The 22,095-nt window shown below is 50.4% G+C and overlaps 1 protein-coding gene across 1 annotated transcript in view; it reads left to right on the top strand.

Moving 5' to 3' along the window:
• Nucleotides 1-16,768, top strand: part of LOC144731036 (ubiquitin carboxyl-terminal hydrolase 32-like) — an 80,765-nt gene extending 63,997 nt beyond the window's left edge. The window contains 10 exon segments of the mRNA XM_078612015.1: nt 540-724; nt 2,409-2,495; nt 3,971-4,094; nt 4,584-4,775; nt 6,458-6,691; nt 6,693-6,792; nt 7,503-8,248; nt 10,133-10,327; nt 11,485-11,577; nt 11,999-16,768. Coding sequence (XP_078468141.1) covers nt 540-724; nt 2,409-2,495; nt 3,971-4,094; nt 4,584-4,775; nt 6,458-6,691; nt 6,693-6,792; nt 7,503-8,248; nt 10,133-10,327; nt 11,485-11,577; nt 11,999-12,172 — 2,130 coding nt within the window. The 3' untranslated portion in view covers nt 12,173-16,768.
• Nucleotides 16,769-22,095: the final 5,327 nt, after the last annotated feature.

Here is a 22,095-nt window from a genome sequence, read left to right as displayed (position 1 = left end):
AGAGCTGTATAGTTCAGGACAAAATAAAATAAAAATGAAGTTTAGTTTTAGTACTTTTTACAATATCTTTTTATGAATAAATACTATCCTATACATTTTCCAAATTTTTTTTTGCGTTTGGAGGTTTATCAAATCTCCACCCATGTCTGCGACGTGATGGCATGGGCTGAGCATTCGTTTCGCTTCTCTTCCTCTGCGCATCTTCGTGTTGTGCCTTTGCACGCGGAGGATTTTGGGAATTGTATGGCCAGGGTAGAGTTAGCGATTTTGTAATGGGTGAGAAACTTGAGCAGGGTAGAAGAGGGAAGTTTATTGAGGGAATGTATTGGAGTGGCACCTAGAGGTCGGCATCCAAGAGGAGGACCTCTAGCCAGAGGGGAAGATACTGCCAACACAGTCTTTTGGAGTTCAGTTGTCGACTGTTTAACGGCTCCAGATTCTCGCGGAAGAAAGCAAATAGCCACGTGCAGTGGCATCCATAATAGTATCTGTGACGGCCTTTTGACCTCTAGCTTGATCTGGTGCTCTGCACGTGGCAGATGCGTATGGAGGTCTACTTCCTGTCATCGCACAAGAACCGACCGAGCCTGTTTGGGATGCCACTCATTGTGCCGTGTGCGGCCGGCACGCAGCACTGCCACCTGTACGACTTGGTGTGGGGCCAGGTGGCTCGGCTCGTCAGCCCACTGCCTCCCCAGGAGGCCAGCAACCATGCACAGGACTGGTAATGCCACCCGCGCATCACTCGCACAACAACAACACATACACATTCCTGCGGAGGGAGCTGGTAGGAACGTTGGGTTGCTCGGTCAATGGCCAGGGTCAACGGCGGCGTGGTGTATGCCGCAAATATGGCCGACTGTGAGAGCGGGCACAAGCCGGCGTGAGTAGGTTAAATGTTGAGTTTTATAAGGGCACCACAAGGTGACCAGCCCCTCCCACCCCCCACCCAGCCCCACACTCCCCACCCAGCAGCTCCCCACCCTCCCCACCCAGCCCCTCCCCACCCTCCCCACCCAGCCCCTCCCCACCCTCTCCTCTCCACCCAGCCCCACCCCTCCCATTTTTGGATGCATGACGGACGGACGGACACAATAATCCCCTGTGGGCTGGTGGAACCAGGTGGTTCCTACCAGTACGATCCTTCCTCGTGTAGCCTTTCACAAGCTGTCGTGGCCAGGACTGCAAGCACCGACTGAGCCTGCACGGCACACAAAGGGGGTGTGGTGTTGTGAAACACCATGCCTGGCCACGTTTAACCTCCCGATGCTAATACACGCACTCACGGAGATGTTAAACCGTGCAGTTATTACAAGTATTGGTGCCACGCCTCGAGCGCTGAGGAGCCCAACACTGCCTTCGCCAGGAGAAGGCAGTGCAGTACGTAGACTAAATTGCCATCTGTTTCCATCCGTACGGAGATAGTGTTGTCCCCTCGCACGCATGGGTTTAGTCCGGGTGCTCCAGTCTCTCCTCCCGCTTGAATATAAAATACTCTCATCATTAATTGGCTTAAAACATCTTAAAATTAAAGTCCTCTAGCTCAGCGCAGCTCTCCTGGATAAAAAAAAAGTAAATTATTGTAACCGTTACTGCCCAGGATAAATGTGAAAAATACGGCTTTACTTGCAGCATCCCTAACTCGCTATTTAATTGCCAATTCTGACAAATGGTTTGTCTTGTGAACAGTTCTTTTTTGTTGTGCTCAGTCCTGAAACTTCAAATGTAATTTCGTGTTGTTATTGGGTATAAGCAGTGGTGTGATGACTGTGATAGCAGGGCCGTTGTTGAACTCATTATTATTCGTGTCCAAGTGGCAGCTACCATTGCATTTCCCCTAACACGACATTCACTTTTGTTTCATGTTTTGATGGTTATTAGCATAATTAACTAAATTAGCTTTTTGGCCGTCATAATTAAAATATCACGTGATAATCATGTTACACTACCGTTCGCATGTTATTTTGCCGAAAGTGACAGTGTTCTAGAGGTAACTTTAATTGTAAGTTTAATTGTAAACAAAATCAATTCCCACATTTATCCGGATGGACATTTGTAAAAAAGAGCTTCATAGCTCATCGGATTCCTCCAGTCTAAGCAACGATTCAGATTCTGACATGACAACTGGATTCAAACAATTGTGTCAGGCAGTGGATGGGTTTTAGCTATAATGGACATCAAATCTATACAGCTTAACTCAAAATAAACCCAATCAAGAATTGTAACTGTATTTTGTCGGCCAGTCATTTTCACGAGCCTCTACCACAGCTTGTTTCAGTCCCCCATAGCCGGTGGAACTCTTGTTATGCCGTTTGAAGGTTTCCTCCATGTGGGTATAACGCTGCCAACAGAATGTTGACCTTGTGCAACGGTGCCACTCATTGCCCTTGTTGTGTCTCCCCTTGCAGTGACGACAGCCTGGGCTACCAGTACCCGTTCACGCTGTCCGCTGTGCAAAAGGACGGGGTCACGTGTGCCTGGTGCCCTTGGTATAGGTGAGTCAATTCTAGATTTGAAGCTTTCGTGACTGCAATGATTCATATTCTTAGGTTTTTTTCGGTAAAGTCACGTAGGTAAAAGTTTTTAATTAATAAAAGTAAAATAAAAATCAAATAAAAATAAAAATCACGACGTTTCGGAGGCAACACAAGCCTCCGTCTTCAAGTGGAACCGTCACAGCACGATAGCTGCATCAAGTAAGAGAAATTCCAAGAAAACAGTCCTTGTATATATACTGGTTGAGGGTGGGAGGAGCCAAGGTAGGCCCTGGATATTAATATTGTGAGGCTGAAGCATGCTGTTTTTACCTACGTGACTTTACCGAAGAAACCTAAGAATATAGGTGAGTTAGTTAGTGAATCCTCTTCATCTCCTGTGGGACACGCATCGAGTTCCCTCCACTTCTTCCTGCCCCTGGCAACATGTTGAGCCTCGCCCCAAGAGAGGTCGGTCGCTGCTACCGGCTCGGCCTTCACGCTCTCGCGCCAGCTGGTCTTGGGTCTCCCAGGTTTCCCTTTGCCCGGTTGTGTCCATCTTTGGGGCAATTTTTGGATATACCCTCTTGGTCCAGTATGAGTATATGTCGGAGCCATGGGTGAGTGTCTGGGGGTTATTCTACGCCGGTACGTCCCCAGACGCGTTAGACCCTATCTCCGTTATTCCAACGTGCGTTTGTCGGGGATCTTTGTCTACTGGATGGCTCAAGCCAGGGGTGCTCATTCTTTACCTTGTAGCCTCAGGGCCTCCCCTTCAAATGGGCTCTCACATAGGTCAGTAATCGGGTTCATATTGTGTGTATCTTGCTATCAATGTATTATGTTGGGCAATGAAATAATAATCCTAATAGACCATTTGTTTACAAATAAATAATATTATGCCCTGCAAAAACTGTGGACATCTCTTCTCGAGAGGGAGGATGTCAGAGGCAGAGCAATAAAAGGAAGTTTTCTCTATATCCTGCGTTTGAACAGGAGCTAGGGCGTCACGGGCAGTGCACGAAATGTAATTTTTTTAAGTCACATTTTTCATAGGCTATGAAGCCCAGTGACTTAAGTTCGATTCCCATCAATGGCTAATGTCAGTGGCAAGTGAGGTCTGAACTGGCTTGGGTCCCACCTCTCTGACCTGCACTCAACCGCATGTTGCTGCAGCAGTAATTGGACACTCAGCTGATCATTATTGTCGATGTGTTATCATTATTCTGATGATTCATCGGTAAGCTCGAGGTGACCGAGCCTGATGTTCCGACTTGCACGTCTCAACGTGTGCCTGCGCTTCCACATTTGTTCTCGTTGCGTCTGCAAGCATCCCGTCGTGTCTCCTGGTGCGCCCACGCATATAGCGGTGCATTTGTGCGCTCCTGTGTGCACAGCATCCGCTTATGCCATTTCGCGTTGACAGCTGCGAGTGTGACAGCCCTGCCGTGTCTCGTTCTCCTGTCTCTATTGGACTGCCTGCGCGCACTTCACAGGTTTTGCCGTGGATGCAAGATCGAGTGCAACACCGTGGTTTTTGTTGGAAGCAGCGGAGTGTACATCGCCATCGACTGGGACCCCACAGCCCTGCATCTGCGCTATCAGACGGCACAGGAACGGGTAAAGCAAAGAGCTCACTGCGGCATTGCATCGTCGCTCTGTGTCTCTCTCGTCCCACATTTGCGGGGCACTAGTGCTAGTACAGGGCATTGGTGGGTGCTGTTGTTGCATTGGCATAGCATGTGATGCATTTAATAGTTATACTAACACAAAGCAGACTGTGCCCGCATGGTCAACCTTGACTGTCTGATTGTACAGTCAATGCTAAGTATGCCCTCCCAAGTACTAGGTTCATTAATTAGTGGGGGGTTGCCGCAGTATAGAGGTTGTATTGACAAAACCCCTTGAATTCCACGAAAGCCTAACTAGGCCCACTCAACCATCGTGTGTGTGTTCCTGCGTGCGTGCGTGCGTGTTCCTGCGTGCGTGTTCCTGCGTGCGTGTTGCTGTGTGCATGTGTGTTCCTGCGTGCGTGCGTGTTCCTGCGTGCGTGCGTGCATGTTCCTGCGTGCGTGCGTGCGTGTTCCTGCGTGCGTGGCGGCCTGCCAGGTGTGTCTTGAGCACGAGAGCGTGGGCGAGTCTCGCCGTGCGCAGACGGAGCCGATCAGCTTGAACAGCTGCCTGCAGGCGTTCACCAAGGAGGAGGAGCTGGGCGAGGATGAGCTCTACTACTGCTCCAAGTGCAGGGCGCACCGCCTGGCCAGCAAGAAGCTGGATATCTGGAGGCTCCCGCCCAGCCTCGTAAGCCTCCCCCCGCGCTGCCCGCTGGATGCCGCCCCCCCACCCCCCACTCAATGTAACGCGTCAGGGGGATTTCGTCGATCTATATTTTTATAGCGCACTTTACGTCGTAAAGGCAACTCGGAGAGCACTTTACAACAAATAACATTAACGTGAATTCCTTTTTTATTATTGATGTGATTCACCCCCTCCAGTGATTGTTAATATTCGTAAATTTCCTTTCAAGTTTCAGGAATCGATTTTGTTGTTGTCTCGTTTTACCGTTTCTCTCGTTACTGTCTCCATTTGAACAGTTTTGTCCATTCCGCCACCCTTATAATAACAATTGTTACCGCACTCGTTTATCCTGCAAAGTCCCAGTGATCCTCATGACTCCTTTTCAGGAGGGTCCTGCCAAGTTTCCACAGTAAGGGGGTGTGGGGGGGGGGTGTGATGATTGCTTTGTATATTTCAATTCGAGTAATGTGGAATTTTTTTTATTTGGACCACGACGCTGGCACACACAACGGCCTATTTACGCGAATGACGTCCATGGGATGTTTAACGTCCACTGCGTAGCAGATGCCGTGTATGTTTACTGTTCATACGCCCGCGGTATTAAAACAGGGCAGCCTGTGGATTAGATCCGTGAACCTCTGCAGCAAACGGTGGACGTGCTATCGCTAGGCCATGTAATCGCCCGATGTAACGTTCATATGATGCGCATAAACCATATAAATGATTCTCAAGCACATGATTACATCCATGAGCATAGAAAAGTAATGTTGATCGAGGAATTGACGCATCATTATATGCCTGCTAAATATTGTGTTATAGCTGCTGTGTTGGGTTGTGCACTTTAGTCACCTACATCCCGTAGAAGCAACTCCGTATCAGGAAATATAACAGCACAATAAAAAAATAACAACAGGTTTATCATGGGACCATATTTTTGCCAGTATCAAAGTATGACAAATAAGAATAGGTTTTACTCTTTCTGGCAATAAAACAGATGTTAAGATGTCCAGACACCAAATAGAAACCTTTTGCAAGGAATCATGTCTGCATTCACTACACACAGTACTTGTGTTGAACATGGAAACAACCATGCTGTGATAATAAATACATTTTTACATTGCTTTTGAAACTGGAAGGCTGTCTCTGGTGCAGTCCAATCAGTTTCAAATGCAATGAATATATCATCAGAGCATGTTTGTTTGCATGTTCACCACAAATACTATTTGTGGTTAATGCAGACATGATTCCTTGCAAAAGGTTTCTATTTGCTGTTTGAACATCTTAATGTCTCCTGTTTCATTGCCAGAAAGAGTAAAACCTCTTCTTATTTTTTCAACAACAGGTTTCTCTATGCTGTCACTCATTTTGGCCGAAGGGCCTTCTTCTGGAAATGCTGAGGTCCACGGATAGAACGTCTTCCATCGTCTTGCTGTGGCATCGTTGGACAGTGGCGTGTTGCCAGATCAAGAATGCATTCGATGAGTGCTTGGCGTGAACATAATAATATGCAGGCCTCTGTTAATCCATTGCCTGCCTGTGCCGTGTTGGTCATGGTGGGGTGGTGGGGGGGGAGTTATTTTGCGCATACTTCACCCTGCTGCTCAGTGCAGGGGTGTGGTGGGCGTATCCAGAATGGAGTGTCAGACCGAGTGATTCGTCGCCTGTGTGCTCGCTGCCGTGCACAGATCATCCACCTGAAGCGGTTCCAGTTTGTGAACGGTCGCTGGATCAAGTCGCACAAGATCGTGAAGTTCCCCCGCCGCGGGCTCGACCCCAGCGCCTTCCTGGCCCCGCGCCGCGACCCCGAAGACGCTCGCGCCGTCTCGCCCGCCACAGCCGATGCGGCCGCCACCACGGCCATGTTCGCCACGGCCGCGGCGGCCATCGCAGCCCTCAAGGAGGTGCAGCACGACACAGGCGGGGGGGGCGGCGGCCGCGCCGGGCGCCAATCTCTACGGCGGCCTCGATGCCGTCCACTCGTCCTCCTCGTCAGACTCGGGGTTTGCCGTCAGCGCGAAAGGTGAGCGGCGGTACTGCGGCGGACACCTTGCTCGACTCGTTGGGCTGCGGCTCGAACCCGCTCGGCTCACCGGCGGTCGGTCGCCTCCTGATCACTGTCCGGTCGCTACGACCGCGGTTGGTGTTCCCGTGACCATCGCTCGTTGATTCCTCCTCGCCACGTTGAGGCCTCTGACCAGAATGACCGTTTCATCTCTCCTCCGCACTCTGTTAACTCAAGCGGCACGCTGCAGGTCTGAATGCGTCTTCTCTCTTTGCTTCATTCTACACTTCTGCTCCACTTTGAAATATCCTCCCATCGTCTTTTGCTCAATTTAAGAAACATATTCACTCTTGACCACGTTTTCAAGAATTTAGTTTGTTGCTGACCACTTGGCCATTTTTGTCTGCGCTCAGGATCTGTGATAAAAAAAGCACCCTTGTGCGAGCTTCATTGTTCATTTAAGTTTCTCGTTTTCCCACCCTCATTCCAATTGTGCTTTCGTGGCGTCATGTCGCCCTGATACTAGGTATCAGTTCGGAACTCTAGCAGACCCGGCGCAACCACCAACCCCACCGCCCCCCCCCCCCCCGAATGTTAGAGATCGGTCCGTGCAAGAACTACCCAAGTGACTTTTTTTGCTTTTAATCCACACCTTGATGAAAGGTGGTTTATCTTTACTTTCACTCGTTAATCTTATAAACACAGCCTGACCGGTCTTTTTTTGACAGCTTCAGGTGGAGGCTCCAACAGCCCAAGCCCGAGCAGCGGAGGCAGCAGGACCGGCAGCCCCGCCGGCAGCCCGCGCTTCGGCACCAAGGCGCGCTCGCATCTGCGGCCCAAGCAGTTTGCGCCGGGGAAGGGTCCCCTGCGCCTGGCCCGGGGTAAAAAGAAAGACGGCCTCGCCGCGGGCAGCCGGGAGAACCTGCAGGGAGCCGACTCGGCCGCCCCCTGCAAGGGACAGGCCCCGCTGCACGGGGGCGACTCCAAGGCCAGCTCGACGGACGCCGTTTCGGCGGCGGGGGGCGGAGGAGGAGGCGGCTTCGTTGGCGGTGCCGGCGAAGACGCCTTTTCCTTGGTTTTGCCAAATGACCAAAATCCCAACGGTGACAGCGGCCAGCAGTGCCTTCCTTCGACAGAGAGCGGCCGGCAAGGCTGTGTGAGAGTTTGCGAAAGCGGCCCGGGGCCTGAATGCAGCGACTCTTCCCGGCTGCGGGACGCTTTCTGCAGGGCGGGTAGCGGAGCGAGCCTCGAGGTCGTGAGCACTTGCGGCGGCGGCGGTGGCGGCAGTAGAAGCGACCACGGTGACAACGCGGAGGGGAGCGTGCAGGTGGCCGGCGAGGTGTGCCTGGAGAGGAGCAGCAGCGAGACGCTGGAGGGCGGCAGCGGGGAGCCGCTTGGTGCTGCGGTGAGCTTCCCCGACACGCTGGACACGAGCAGCAGCGGCTTCAGCAGCAAGGAAGACCTCTCTGCCCAGGTGAACCCTGCCCCGGAGCCGTCTGCAGCGGCATTCCGTACATTTTCTTCTTCTTGGTTCTTTCGGTAAAGTCACGTAGAATGGAAATAATAAAATAATAAAAATAAAACATAATAAAATATTCTCACGACGTTTCGGCCACAACGCAAGTAGCCGTCCTCAGGTGGAGAACAGGTCTGTCGAGGAGACAGAGTCTGAAATCGAAATTCCGTACTTTGTTGAGTCTCACAGCATGTCTTTCCTCTGATCGAAAGCAACCTGGGCCTTAAATCAATCATCGTATCTTATATCTATTTATATAGCGCTTTGTTGCAAGGCACTTTACAACAATTATAGCATTGTACAATAAGATGATAGTGGTTGAAATAAAGAGTGGGGGGTATTAAAAAGTGGTGGTGTAGTAGTTATGGTGACAGGAGAAGAGGTGGGGGAGTGGTTAAGAGGGGTTTGGGTAGGGTTAGTGATAGGGGTTGTGGTAGTGATGGGGGTTGTGGTAGTGATGGGGGTTGGGGTAGTAATAGATGTTGGGGTAGTGATAGGGGTTGCAGTAGTGGCAGGGATTGGGTTCGTGATAGGGGTAGTGATAGGGGCTGGGGTAGTGATAGGGGTAGTGATAGGGGCTGGGGTAGTGATAGGGGTAGTGATAGGGGCTGGGGTAGTGATAGGGGTAGTGATAGGGGCTGGGGTAGTGATAGGGGTAGTGATAGGGGCTGGGGTAGTGATAGGGGTAGTGATAGGGGCTGGGGTAGTGCTAGGGGTAGTGATAGGGGCTGGGGTAGTGATAGGGGCTGGGGTAGTGATAGGGGTAGTGATAGGGGCTGGGGTAGTGATAGGGGTAGTGATAGGGGCTGGGGTAGTGATAGGGGCTGGGGTAGTGATAGGGGTAGTGATAGGGGCTGGGGTAGTGATAGGGGCTGGGGTAGTGATAGGGGTAGTGATAGGGGCTGGGGTAGTGATCGGGTTAGTGATAGGGGTTGGTGTAGGCCTGGTTGTAACAGGGGGGGTGGGGGCAGGGAGCAGTAGTAGGATAGGCAATGGAGAAGCGATGGAAACGGAAGCAGGTCCGTGAAGACGATTGTTTTATGCTGCAGTGGGAGTTTGTTCCAGTTAACGGGAGCAAGAAGGGCAAGGGAATGAGAGCGAGACTGGGCGCAGGGCGAGGGAGACGGATGGTAGAGATTAGGAGCGGAGAGGAACGGGATGGGACACCGTAAGATATCGGAGAAGAAAGATCGGGGGGGCAAGACCGTGGGAGGGATTTGTAGACGAGACGGTGTTATTTACAAACAAAAATACGATTTTAGAGCTACAGATTTAATGATGTATCAATTAATCTGTTAGAATCAGTGCTCTCATTCAAGATACATTCAAAGAGCCGTGCACGTAAGACTCAATTGCTTGTAATCTATATATTATTTAGCTCGTAGGGTTTTTTTTTTCGCAGACACTTGTAATCTTAAGTGTTCTTCCGGATGTTGAGTTTTCTGTTACCAGACCCTAGTGCAGTCGCCTTCAAGTTAAAAAGCTCGAGACCATGATCGCACAATTTGAATGTTCAATAATTGTGGACTAAATAGTGCGCGGCGAAAGTGGTCATAACGAGAGACGGACAAGTGAGTGGGCCAGGGCAGGACACGTCATCAGAAGGGCACGCTCGGCGAGAGCCAATGAATGGCATTAGTTTGAGAGGACATCCATTCTGGAGATGGAGTGATGAAAGTGGCTCGTATGCTGGTGCTAAGATAATTCGTACATCACGGGATTCTGCGAGATGGCAGAGGCTTCGGGAGGGATGCCATTCCATTGATAATTATCGCCGCTGAGGTTTCAGTGGGAATAATGAGCGTGTGTGTGACGGAGTTGCGTGTCTCTCTCTCTGTGCAGGATGGGGTGAAGGAGGACTGCGCTGGGGATATGTGGCCGACGAGCGTGGCTTCGGACAGACTCCCCAACGGAGCCCCCGGCATCGGTACCATCGCTCTGGAGCCGTCCGCCAGTGCGGACAGAAGCGACTGTGAAACGGAAACGTCTGAAGACTCTGACGAGACAAAGCCCATCTACGATCTCTACGCCATTTCGGTAGGGGGGGGGCGTTGCCCGTGAGTGTGCGCGGTTGTGTGTGTGTGTGTGGGGAGCGGTAGTGTAGCGGTTAGTGTGCTGCGCTAGCAACCCAGCGGCCCGAGTTCGATTCCCGCTCACTGCCAACATCGGTGGTGATTTTCTGAACCGGTCCTGGGCCTCCCCTAGATCGAATCAGCCTCAAATGAGTACCTGGAGCAGTGCATAAACATCGCCACTAGGGAGACAAAGACGGTCGGCGTGGTGTTGGCCACCCATGCCAATGTGTACCGTTCTGACCTTCATTGGTGCTCACTAACAGCACTTGCCCCAACAGTCTGTTAAGGCTATACGGTGAATATTTGTCTTTGCATTGTGTATGTGTGCGTGCCAATGATGTTTACTTTATATATAAGTACGACTGAATTGGTGTAGAGCACTTTACTCACAAATCTTGGAGAGTTAATAAATAGCCCTTTGTGGGAAGCAAGTAGTGATCGACCTGTAGAGATACTGCACTCTGCCATGCGAATGTGGAATTTCCACAACCGGCTTATATTTGAAAGTTATACATATGTGAATGGTTTTAATATTGAGCGGTGAAGTTTAAAGTCACCATTTCAAAAAAGAATACGAACGGGAGAGCCACAAGGATATTATCGTTCAGTCTTGTTCGTTACCACGGTTCTACGGTGTTTACTACAGTTGTAGCGAGCGATATCGTTCCCAGCCCTCCCTAGGTAAAGATGAGCTTTAAGTGAGTACCTGGTGCATTGTTTGAACACCAGCACATGGTGTTAGCCACACTACACCGTCGTATGCATTGCTAGCCAACATTGGTTCTCGTTAACAGCACCCGTCCCAACAGTCTTAAGGGGATCTTTGTGTGAGTGAGTGTGTATATACAGTATGTCTATTTGTATGTTTGTCTTTATATACGTATGTATAAGCATCAAACAGGCCAGGGCTCTGGGCTGTTATACATGCTTTCAGAGTCCCTGACTCTCTGCTAGCAATCATTAAGGGCCTTGGAGGTGCGACAGGGATGTCCTCTGGCTCCCACATTATATTGCCTCAAGGTTCACCTGGCCTGGCACAGACACCGTGGTGACGTGACCGTCATTCAATGGCAAATTGCGGGTATTGCTGTGTGTGTGTGCGTGTGTCTGTGTACGCAGTGTCACTCTGGCATCATGGGCGGAGGCCACTACGTGACCTATGCCCGAAACCCCAACACCAAGTGGTACTGCTACAATGACAGCAGCTGCAAGGTGAGCAGCAGGACACTTGGAGCTGTGTTGCCATCGCTGCGTGTGGACACCCCCGCAGTGCCGAGAGCACCGTGGAGGGCCAGGGATGGTGGATCACACATAATTGTGGAACTCTCTCAAGCTTGATGATGGGGGTGGTGGGGGTTATGGGGTGGTCCCGATGTTTCTCTCCACCTGCTGGGACCTTTTTCAGGAACTTAAGAACCTTCCAGAACTTGGCACGAAATGCACCTCGACCCGAAAACACGTGGCAGAGCTGTGCAGCACGAGCACGGACACCCCCGCGCAGTCGTCAAACGGCAACTTCCATTCACAAATGACATTTCCGCCTCGTATCTCCCGTTGCTCTCTCTGCCGCCGCTTCTCTGCCCCCGCCAACGTTACCGGTTGCTCACTTGGCGCTTTGTCCTCTCGGCCTCAGGAGGTCCACGAGGACGAGATCGACACGGACTCGGCCTACCTCCTCTTCTACGAGCGCCGTGGCCTGGACGGGCGCGCCTTCCTGCCCACCCTGCACGGACGCTGCCCCGTCGACACCAGCAGCCTGGACGAGGACTTCGAGTCCGATTACCGCAAGTACTGCGTCATCCAGTAGCTCCCGCTGCGTCATCCAGTAGCTCCCGCTGCGTCATCCAGTAGCTCCCGCTGCGACGACCGGGGAGAGGTCTCCCCCGCCGCCGCCCGGCGCCGCTGGATCGGGACGCCGTACTTGAGTTTGGGCCTCCGGTGAACGTTGCGCGCTTCTCGAGCCGGGGCGGGCCCGTTAATGTCGCGTGCAAGCGAATGCCGACGGGCGTTTCTGGGCCGGCACGCACGACGACGACCTCCGGATCTGTGGGGCGCGGCCGCGTGTCCTGTGGGCCGCGCCGACGAGCGTCGTCGCGCAGCGTCGCTCCTCGCAACGTATTCCCGAAGGCTGGCGCTTGTCCCCCTCGACTCGCGACGTCTGCCCGCGTTCATTTTTTGAAGTCAACGCGGCACGAACACACGCTGCCGTTGCCACGCCGTTGGATTTCCAAATTCTGCGTCGAAAGTGGTGCAAGTAAGTGGTGCATGTTGCCGTTCCAGCCATCGTCAAGCCCAGTCTCTTGGAGCATACTGGCTCGTGAAATTGTAGAGCCCTTTGTTGAAGTCACGTGTCCGAGTTTTGAGACGTGCTTCTCCCCTGGCATGCACCGTGCGTGTCCACAGTGCAGTCTGCCCAAGCATCCTTGAAAGAAATTTCCGTACAGCTACTCTCTCATCCGGTGTCTAGGTAGCTGTTGTTGACGTGAAGCAGCTTTGATTTGCGGGGTTTATTGTCATGTGAGCAGTAGCAGCTGGAGGTCAACACGGGACCAAACAAGTGAAACAAAGCAACCTCACGTGGCCTCTATCCCACACCTGCCCCAGCAAGCACCACCCTCATCCCCCCCCACCCCCACCCCCCACATGATACCGGTGTGAATGCACACGTGTGTTTGTGTCCCAGAGATAAACCACAGCACAAATATTATGGATATCAAAAGAACCCCACGGCCGTGTCAGGAAAGTGCGTCTGCATGCAGGCCCTTGAAGAGAGAGCTCCGGGTTCGGAACGAAGTGTTGGCACGGAATCTTATCGACGCAGTGCAAGACACCAGGCCAAGGACAAATGTTGGCTGCTGATCCTTTGCCAACCCCTCCACGCCTGCCCAGTGCCAGGGAAACGGAGGGAGCCTCGGTGCAGTATGTCATGCCGTGAACACAGGCGTGCCATTCACACACACGCACACACACGCGTTGCCATGCAGAGCCCGCATTGCATATGCACTTCTCAGAAAAGTGTCGGTTCGTTGCTGTCATAAACCTGTTTTTGTGGCTGTACACACTCAGTGGGTTCTGACCGGTTACTCTTGAGAGCACTTTCAGCCGTGGCCTCATCACGCAGACATGTGACTTGCGGTATAAGGGCAAATTCTACCGATGTGGTCTGGACGGAAAAGGGTCACTTCTGAAATGTTTTCATCGGTTGAATTCAGAGTGTCACACGCACAAGCACACGCACTTGCACTCCCGCACCGGCGTCCGTGTGCGTACGGGTGAACGGCCGTGCATTCACCGGATCAAGCGCAACTCGGTCACGGACCTTGCGTGTGTGTGGATCCACAAGTACATATCCACACAGGTGAACAAAACCCTTCCATATGGACCAATTAAGCCTCGCAGACACGGGAGATAATCCACACGTGCCATTATACGCCGTGAGAACACGACAAGCAATGTTCTCTGTTCATCCAGAAACGTCGCGCCGATTCTCAAGGTGCTTTCTCATGGAGGTTCTGGATTTGAATGTTTGGCAATTTCCTTTTAAGGAGTTATGGGAAGGATCTGGAATTATACAGAGAAAATCCACGCATATGTAGGGGAACAACTCTTAAGGTCGACACCTTAAGATGAGCTCATGAGCCCAGTTCGTTTCCCCCCCTTCCCCGCCAGTCCGGCGGGTTTTGGAGTTTCATAAATCCGTGCGATGCAGATTTACTCACAGCTCTTGCAAGACGTCTGGTTAGCATCGAAGAGTCGGCCAAATTACCCTTCAGAGCGGGGGCCACTTTCAGCTCCCTCCAGTGAAGCTTGGAGTGTGAGAATGAACTTGCAGGGCTGCTCTTTTACCTTTTACACAGGGTGCCGTTATTTTCTAATTTATTCTCTACGTACCTACTTCTTACCACCAGATCTTACACATGAACCCTTGTCTCCAAATAGCTGGTTAACAGGGGGGGGGGGGGGTGGGGGAGTGTGCCACGACACTTTGCAGACCATGCGATCAACTTTTGAGGGTTACATTGTGGAGGTCACGTTTCAGGTTTCCAGTCTTTGGGGTTGCCACGTGACAGATAATTTTGAGCTCCAACAAATCCGGTGGGGGGAAAGAGGCGTTGACGTGTTAATTCCACTGCAAATCTTGGTGTAGCCTTTGCGAGCGTCCCATCTAAATAATTCAATTTATTAATTTTTAATTGACGTCGAAACGCAACACAATTCGTTTCCCCTCCACGCGTCAAGTCAGATTCACTTTTCGGAATTGCCGACATTGTCCACGTCACGCCACGCCCCTTACAACAACCCTTTGTTTTCATCGGTGCATAATCAAATGGAAAAAAAAAATGCATTCCACGTCGTGCCGCTCATCTGTTGACGATTCTACAAACGTCGTGCTCTTGATATTCCAATGTAGGCCTCTGCAGAGAGTCGCCTGAAATGGGGTACATTTAAAGAAAGGTTCAAAAGCAAAGTTCCAAAACAATTCTAGCTGTGACATTCTTCTGCTGCAAATTATCCGAGTTTCTCAAGCCCTCACGCTTTCAGACGTGATCTGTTACAACCTTTCTTTCGGGTCTTATTTATTACAACTTTAAAAGTGCTGTTTTTTTTTGTTTGCCGTGCTGCTTGGCACTTTGGGGCTATTCTGTGCAGGACTTCCATCTGCACCCCGCGCCGTGCCCACCTGTGCGTTTGTTTTACTTCATTTGTAATTATCGTCGTCGGCCATGTTCGATCCGCTGCTGGATGAAGGCCACGAGATGATCCAGTGATTTCGATTGACTCCGTCAACAAAATGGGACTTGCATGCAAAGCTACATGCAGATTCCTCACGCATCGACATATATCTGCTGTATACTGCCTATACATTATATATAAAATACAAGAATGTATATATCCTCCTGGTTAATGCCTCTGATTAGCACAACAAGCAGGCTTGGTTTGTTTTTGGCCCCCTGCGTTATCCTGTAGAGCAGTGGTTCTTCACCTTTTCTCCAGCCTGGTTCTCAGAAAGGCCATCACGCATCCCCAGGTTAAGAAGAACCACTGCTATAGACGGAGCCGATAACATTTGTTTTTATAATTAACGTACCGTGTGTAGAAATGCATACAGCGATTTGAAATCCCCGGCCCCGACTGACAACAGGCGTAAGAGAATCGTCACCCAGCCACTGTGCAGCCACTGTCACCCAGCCACTGTGCAGCCACTGTGCAGCCACTGTGCAGCCCCGGCGCGTGACCGCGGGGTTTTGTTTTTTTTAATCGCGCGCGCCCAGACCTGTGGTCTCGTGGAGTTACGTGCAAGCCCCGCACGCATGGCACCGTGGGTACGCGCGTGCGGTCTCGTAAGCGCGTGATTTCGTGGGTCGCGTAATAAGGGATCGTTCAACTTTGTCGACGTTTTTACGAAACGGCAATTAATGGTGAGCGCCGGGACTCGCAATCCAGAGGTTCATCGGTTCGGGTTGATCTCCCGGCGCGGCAGTTGAAAGAACGGGGCAAGATGATTAAACCACCGCCACCACCACTGCCTCTGTCCAGCCGGCAATATACATTGGGTGCACCGCAGTTAGTCATTCGGCAGGGTGTCGTGTGGTGGGGGTAGAGTGTGGATGCTCCCCACCTCTGCCAGAACGTCTGTCCAGAACGCGCTCAAGCAGGAGTGGTGTGAGAAAGAGCCTCCACCTCCCGATTTTAGCACGGGTGGGCTTACGTAGCGGTGCGAAAGAAGTTCAGCATACACGCGAAGCAATTTCGCGGCTGCACCCTTACCTTTGCACGAGGGAATGTTTTCTGTGAGAGAGCGAGCGAATTAATCGTTGATATTCAGAGAAACAGTTTTTTTGGAATAATTGGAAATGGCATCCGTGTAAGAGTTGGCCCCTCGCAACCAGTCTGCTTGCTCGTGACAAATGTTGGTATTGTTGAACAAGCCCCAACTGGAAGGGCTGTGGAGCTAAACTGGAAGTTTATATATATATTGTTTTGTTTATATGAATTTATATAAGAGCATATTTAAGTTGTTTACATGGCACCACGTGATGATGATGATAATATCTGTGCATCTATACCCGCCTGCCCTCTCTGCCCTCTGCCCAGAGCATCGACTGCTGTCACTCCGTGGGCCGCGTTCATTCTGTAGGCAGGCGCGTTTAGAATCGGCGTCAGGTAAATCAGCTGACGTGCGCTATATGCATATTTGGAAGATCGTTTAAAATGTATATGATATTAATTTATGCAAACCAATTAAAGAGTGGGGTGCGGTTTATTTAATAATTATATAGTTTTCCTCCAAGTGAACGAATTCCTTTGTAGTGTCAGTGTTAAAGTGTTTTTTTTTCAGTATTAAAAACAGACCGGATTGACGCAGCCACGCGTGCACCCACAAGGGGGGCGGTGGGGGGAGAGGAGGTCGCTCCACAGCGGTGTGTGGGGGGCCACAGCGGTGTGGGGGGCCACAACGGGGTGGCGGGGGGGGGGGCACACTGAGCAGTCCATCGCGAAATCCTGCAGGGCGGGGCGACCTTACCGTCACGTGACCTTACCGTCGCGCGACCTTACTGGTCACGTGACCTTTAATTGTCACCTACTGCAACGTCCAGTTGGCTCCCGTCGTTTCGAACTCCTTTCCACAAAATCGGCGGATGCTTGGTTGCATCGATTCTGAAGCTAAATTTGGTTTTAAACAACAAAGAGTTGATGGTATGGCTTCCATACTATAGCATAGCAATGTAAGATTATACTAACAGATTTCAACTTCATGGATGCGTTGTAGTTAGGAGGCTAAGCCCTTTGTATGATTTTTGTCATAAAATACGGAACAATGTACAACTTTGATATGTATACTGTTACAGATAATGCAGATGTGGTACTACTGATGTCTGGCGTTGTTGTGTGGTCTCACTATCCGCTGTGATGCTGTCAGTTGTGATCGGGATTTCGTGGATTGTTTGGAGGTGGGAAAAAGGCGAGAACGTGTCGTCCAGGAAGCGTCGTAAGGAGGCTCTCGCGTTGAATGCATCGTTGTGTTGAAGAGTAAATTTGTCAATGTCGTGTTTAGGAAGTTTTGTTTTTTACATATTCCCCGGATTAAAATAATCACCTCCATGGATCTGCGCTCAGCTACTCAACATGATAAATGTGCTTAAGAACAAAATCGCAAAGTGAGGACACGGACTGAAAAAGCGAAGATCGATGTCGGGGGGAAAAGGAGAGTTGATGGTTCGTGATGTGTGAAATGTGTGTGTAGCGGGTTCAATGAGGTGGTGATGTGTGCTCAATGGAATTTGCCGGCTCCTTTAGAATGATATTTGGTCATAGAGCGAGGTTTATCTTGCGTTTAATATACGCCATTGGTGGCCAGACACGGCTGGTGTTCGTTAATTGTAACAATGTGCCATGTGTCGAAAATTGGATGTCCGTAAAATGAGTTTCGGAGAGACTTTTCCCGGAACGCTGGGCCCAGCGTTGATTCTCACAACGCCACGTTTCATTTTGGGTGCTTTTCAGCCGTGCTTGATTTGTAGTGTTGTCTGGTTTCAATTCAGCCAACGATGTCAACCGATTTCCGTAATTTCCGTGTCAAATAATTTGGTGGCCATTCAAAGACTTTGAAATGCCTTACTGATGCAGTTTTTTTTTTAAATTAGTGGCCGGTATTAAAGGTTTCTTTGATAACACGCTTCTTTCAAGTCGTCCTTCTGCGCGCATCGTTGAAGGCGTAAGTGCTTTGTAAGAGTTTGTCTGTGCGTGTGAAATGCACTTTGTTAATTGCATAGATTTTCACGGTCGAAAAACAAGATGTGACACAAAATGCGTAAAAAAAAAAAGAATCCGATTGAAACCAATTAACGGCGAACGATATTGACGAGTGCCACAACATATGTCTGAAATGTATTTCCGCCCAGGGCGGATAAGGGTGAGCGGGCAAGTGAGTGCGGTTTCTGGCCCAATTTTTGTTTTGTTTCGCGTTTGCTTCATTGGAACGCATTTGAAATGCAGTAAATTAATCGACTTTCATAGAGCCATCTTCAGGTTGTGTTTTTCATTGTAGCTGCGACCGCCCCTCGCTCAATGTGTGCGTTGAGAGTGTTACGCATTCTTGCCGAAAGCGCTGTTCTTTGTTGCATTGTTATCCTTCTAGTTGTGCATGAGTAGGACATTTACAGACGGTCTCTATCCCAGACGTAGATGATTCTTGAGCACCTAGTTCCTACTGGATTGTCGCACACTTTTGCCAAGTCAGCTCATACGCATGGGGTGGATAAGTGTGATGATTTGCATCTTGCTTTTTCTTTAGGCGATCCAAACTTAATGAGAGTTCCAAACTTTCAGCCCTTCACTATCGGAGTGAAATTTTAATGCATCTGCCGTGAACCGAAGAGAATATGAAAAGCCCGTGTAAAGATTTATTTTTTGAGAGTGATTTAGCCCGTTTTGGCTTCCGCGGTCTCTTTGAGGTTAATCGACATTTGAATACCGGATGCCCGGCGAAACGAGCCTGTGCAATGATTTCGACGATATGATTACTGTAGTTGTGATTTTATCCAGGCTTCATATTTACTTTTACAACTTTTAAGATGCTTTTTTGCCGTATGTGTTTTCCTATTGACAACTTTCTTTTGGAAGATTTATACACCACGTTGTGCGAACGGACACTGAGATTTGAACTGTAAAGTGCACTGATTATTTTATTGTCAATAATTGTTATGGCGTGCAAATAACAAGCGCGTGCGTGCCCGCGCGTGCCCGTGCGCGCGTGTGTGTGTGTGTGCATGCTCGAGTAGAAGTCACTGAGTGGAGCTTTAAAAAAAACTTTTTTTTGTTCCAACTTGACAGCAAATACAACCGCTCAGGAATGTGTAAAAGGTTCCACGAAGGGGGCGGGGGTTCCGTTTAATGAATATGAATAAATAATAAAAAAATGGCACTTTAGCAAAGCTGGTCCCACACGCGCTGTCTTTTGTGTTGAACTCGAGATGACCCGTGCGTGCGCATACACAGACACAAACAGCAAATGACACCCCCCCCCCCCCCCGTCGATGCAATGCGTCGCCTGTTAACAGCCCCCTTGAAGCTGGTGGTGGAAATGGCACGTTCCTATGGCAGGGGTGAGTCTAGAAGCGCATGCATTTGTGTGCTGTGAAGAAAAGGGCTTGGGTGCCCAACATGTCGCCTATGACAGTATATACGGGGTGCTTCAAAAAAATGTTAACGCTTACATGGGACTATCGTTTTTAATGGAAAAAGAACGGATAATACACTGTTACGTGATTACAAATGTGTGTTAATAGCTTTAAAAAGTCAGTCTCCAATTGTTCGCCATCATTGTCAACGCGTGCCTGGAATCTTCTCCAGGTGGTCTCCAGAGCCCGGAGGTACATTTCTTGTGGCATTGTTGCAAATTCTCAGAAGTGTTAACGTTTTTTTGAAGCACTCTGTATTTAATCCTGCTTTGAAAACCCATCTCTTTAAAGTGGCCTTCCCTCTTTAGTTTGGGTCGGTTGCCCCTGGCTCTGTTTTTGTTTCCTTATTTGCATGCATTGTGCATTGGAATCCTAGGATGGAATACTCATAAATTTGAATGATGTATTTTTCATTTTAAGGCCACTGTTTTTGGCGAATGTGTTGAGTTTTCTCTCTACAAGAACCACTGTTGACTTCCCATAAGCGGTACTTTATTTACCCTTGGTCTCGAAACCTCATTGATTGAAATCAACCACACTGAACCACAGTCACCGCCTGCTCGTCACAGCATCCCTACTGATTGCATTTCCCTGCTCAATACAAGCAAATTAAGTGATAACCTTTTTTTTGCAAGCGGGTATGTTTATCGTACAATTTACATTTTACTGGCCGCATAAATCGGTAGCAGTGAAGCATTTCCAGCTCTTTGTGGTGGCACCCGGCAAGGGAGATTGTATGATGGTCTGCGTCTGATCGATCACTAAAACAGTCGTTGCATGTTGTTTAATAATGCATGTGGTCCAAACGATCACGTGAAAAAGTTCACCGATCGCACACAAGGATCGGCGGCCAGAACTTGTGCACGAAACACATCCCGGACTCACGGCAAGTGGCCGATTGCCGTGTCCGGCAAGGGGGGTGGTTGGGGGAGGCGCGTTGTGGCGTGGCAAGCAGTTCAACCAAAGAGCGCAGCAACAACACCTTTCTCAAATCCTCCCCCACCCCGTTGTCCACCCAGCAGTATAAACGGATACGGGGGGAAAACACGCGCACGCACTGCAGATAGCCCCCCCATTGCGCGGTTTGCGAGCGGTGGGGTAAAGTGTGGGACACTCACAATGTGTTAAGCCAGCGTGCGACGCGAGGCGAAGACTTCACCGCCACTACCACCACCACCCCATACTCGGTACCGCAAGGAGGGGGGGGGGCACATGCTGCACAGAGCCAGCCCCCATCCATGTCGAGGTGTACGGTACTTTTATTGCAGTCTTCATCAACACGAGTACACGGCTATGAATGCAGTCTCCCCTGCAGTGGGACACCACGACGATCCTCTTGCCGTCATCCCGACTCGCAGCGGATGTCCTGTAGATGGTCTCACCACATCACAGCAACGTTGAATTCCCACCCACCCAACCCACTTGCTCAAAATGTATCATCGCTCACAATGCACAATCCACTTGATAATGGAAAATCACTTCGATTTTTCAAACTTGCATTTAATAAATGTGACAATCACGTTGTTGCAATGAACGCTCTTTCGCCAGTCCGCCAGACGTCCGGTGACACGTGGGTGGGGAACAGGTTCCCAACTTGAGCAAACGGCCCAAACAAAAACTCATCGAAGACTTTGCCAACCAACGCTCCCCAAGCCCACCCCTTCCCCCCCCCCCCCCTTGTTAAGCGACGAAGAGACCGGTATTTTTTTTTCTTACTTTACAACAATCAGAAGTCAAGAGACGGAAATCAGCGTTCACCGAGACGAGAATTCGGCCCGCGGTCTGCGTTGCGCAGTCGGAAGCGGCAACGGGAGGGAGAAAAAATCGGCCGGGCCCACGAAGCCTCAAGAGCGGCGGCGCCGCGACTCGCGACGCAGCGACGGGCACCGACGATCCAACAGAACGCGGCCAGCGGGCGCTGTGGTCATCAAACACAAAAAAAAATCGCTCGCGTCATGGTCAGAACGGTGGGAGTTCAAACTGCAGTGCAGGGGGTGGTGGGGGGAGGGGGGGTTCATAAATTCCCACCCATCGTCTCGCCGTGGTCAATAAATGGTTGTGAAAGTTTCTAGGTCAACAGTGGTCGTGGTATATCGACTGGGCTTCCCCCACCGCAGGAATGGAGAATGTGGAAATGTTCGCACATCCAAGCAGAAAGTCTGTTCTGTTCCATCAGCCCCATTTGGTAAGCTCTCCAAGACCAACGTTATCCAGCATCATTTTTGTTTAAGCAAGCAAACTCTGGAAAGATTTCCAGCTCCTGTGGTCTCTTTACCAGCAGTCCGGTTTGTTCAACAAATTCAGGGCTGCCAGGAGAGGAAGGGGAGGGGGGGGGAAGGCACTGCCCAACGCTTGTTGGAACAGGGAGACGCTTGGACTGACTGCGAACCTAACGGAGAGAGTCAAGAAAGTTTGCGTGCATTCAACGGGAATTTTTCTCTCTGGAGGAGCTCGCCGGTAAAGTGGCAGGGCAACCCCCACAGGTGGCTGATGGGACTGCAGGACAGCCGTCACCAGGGGCCAGGTGAATTTAACTTCCCCCTCGACA

Source organism: Lampetra planeri, chromosome 37, assembly GCF_965212315.1.
Source record: "Lampetra planeri chromosome 37, kcLamPlan1.2.h2, whole genome shotgun sequence".
NCBI classification, from domain to species: domain Eukaryota; kingdom Metazoa; phylum Chordata; class Hyperoartia; order Petromyzontiformes; family Petromyzontidae; genus Lampetra; species Lampetra planeri.
This window is presented reverse-complemented; position numbering and strand designations above follow the sequence as displayed.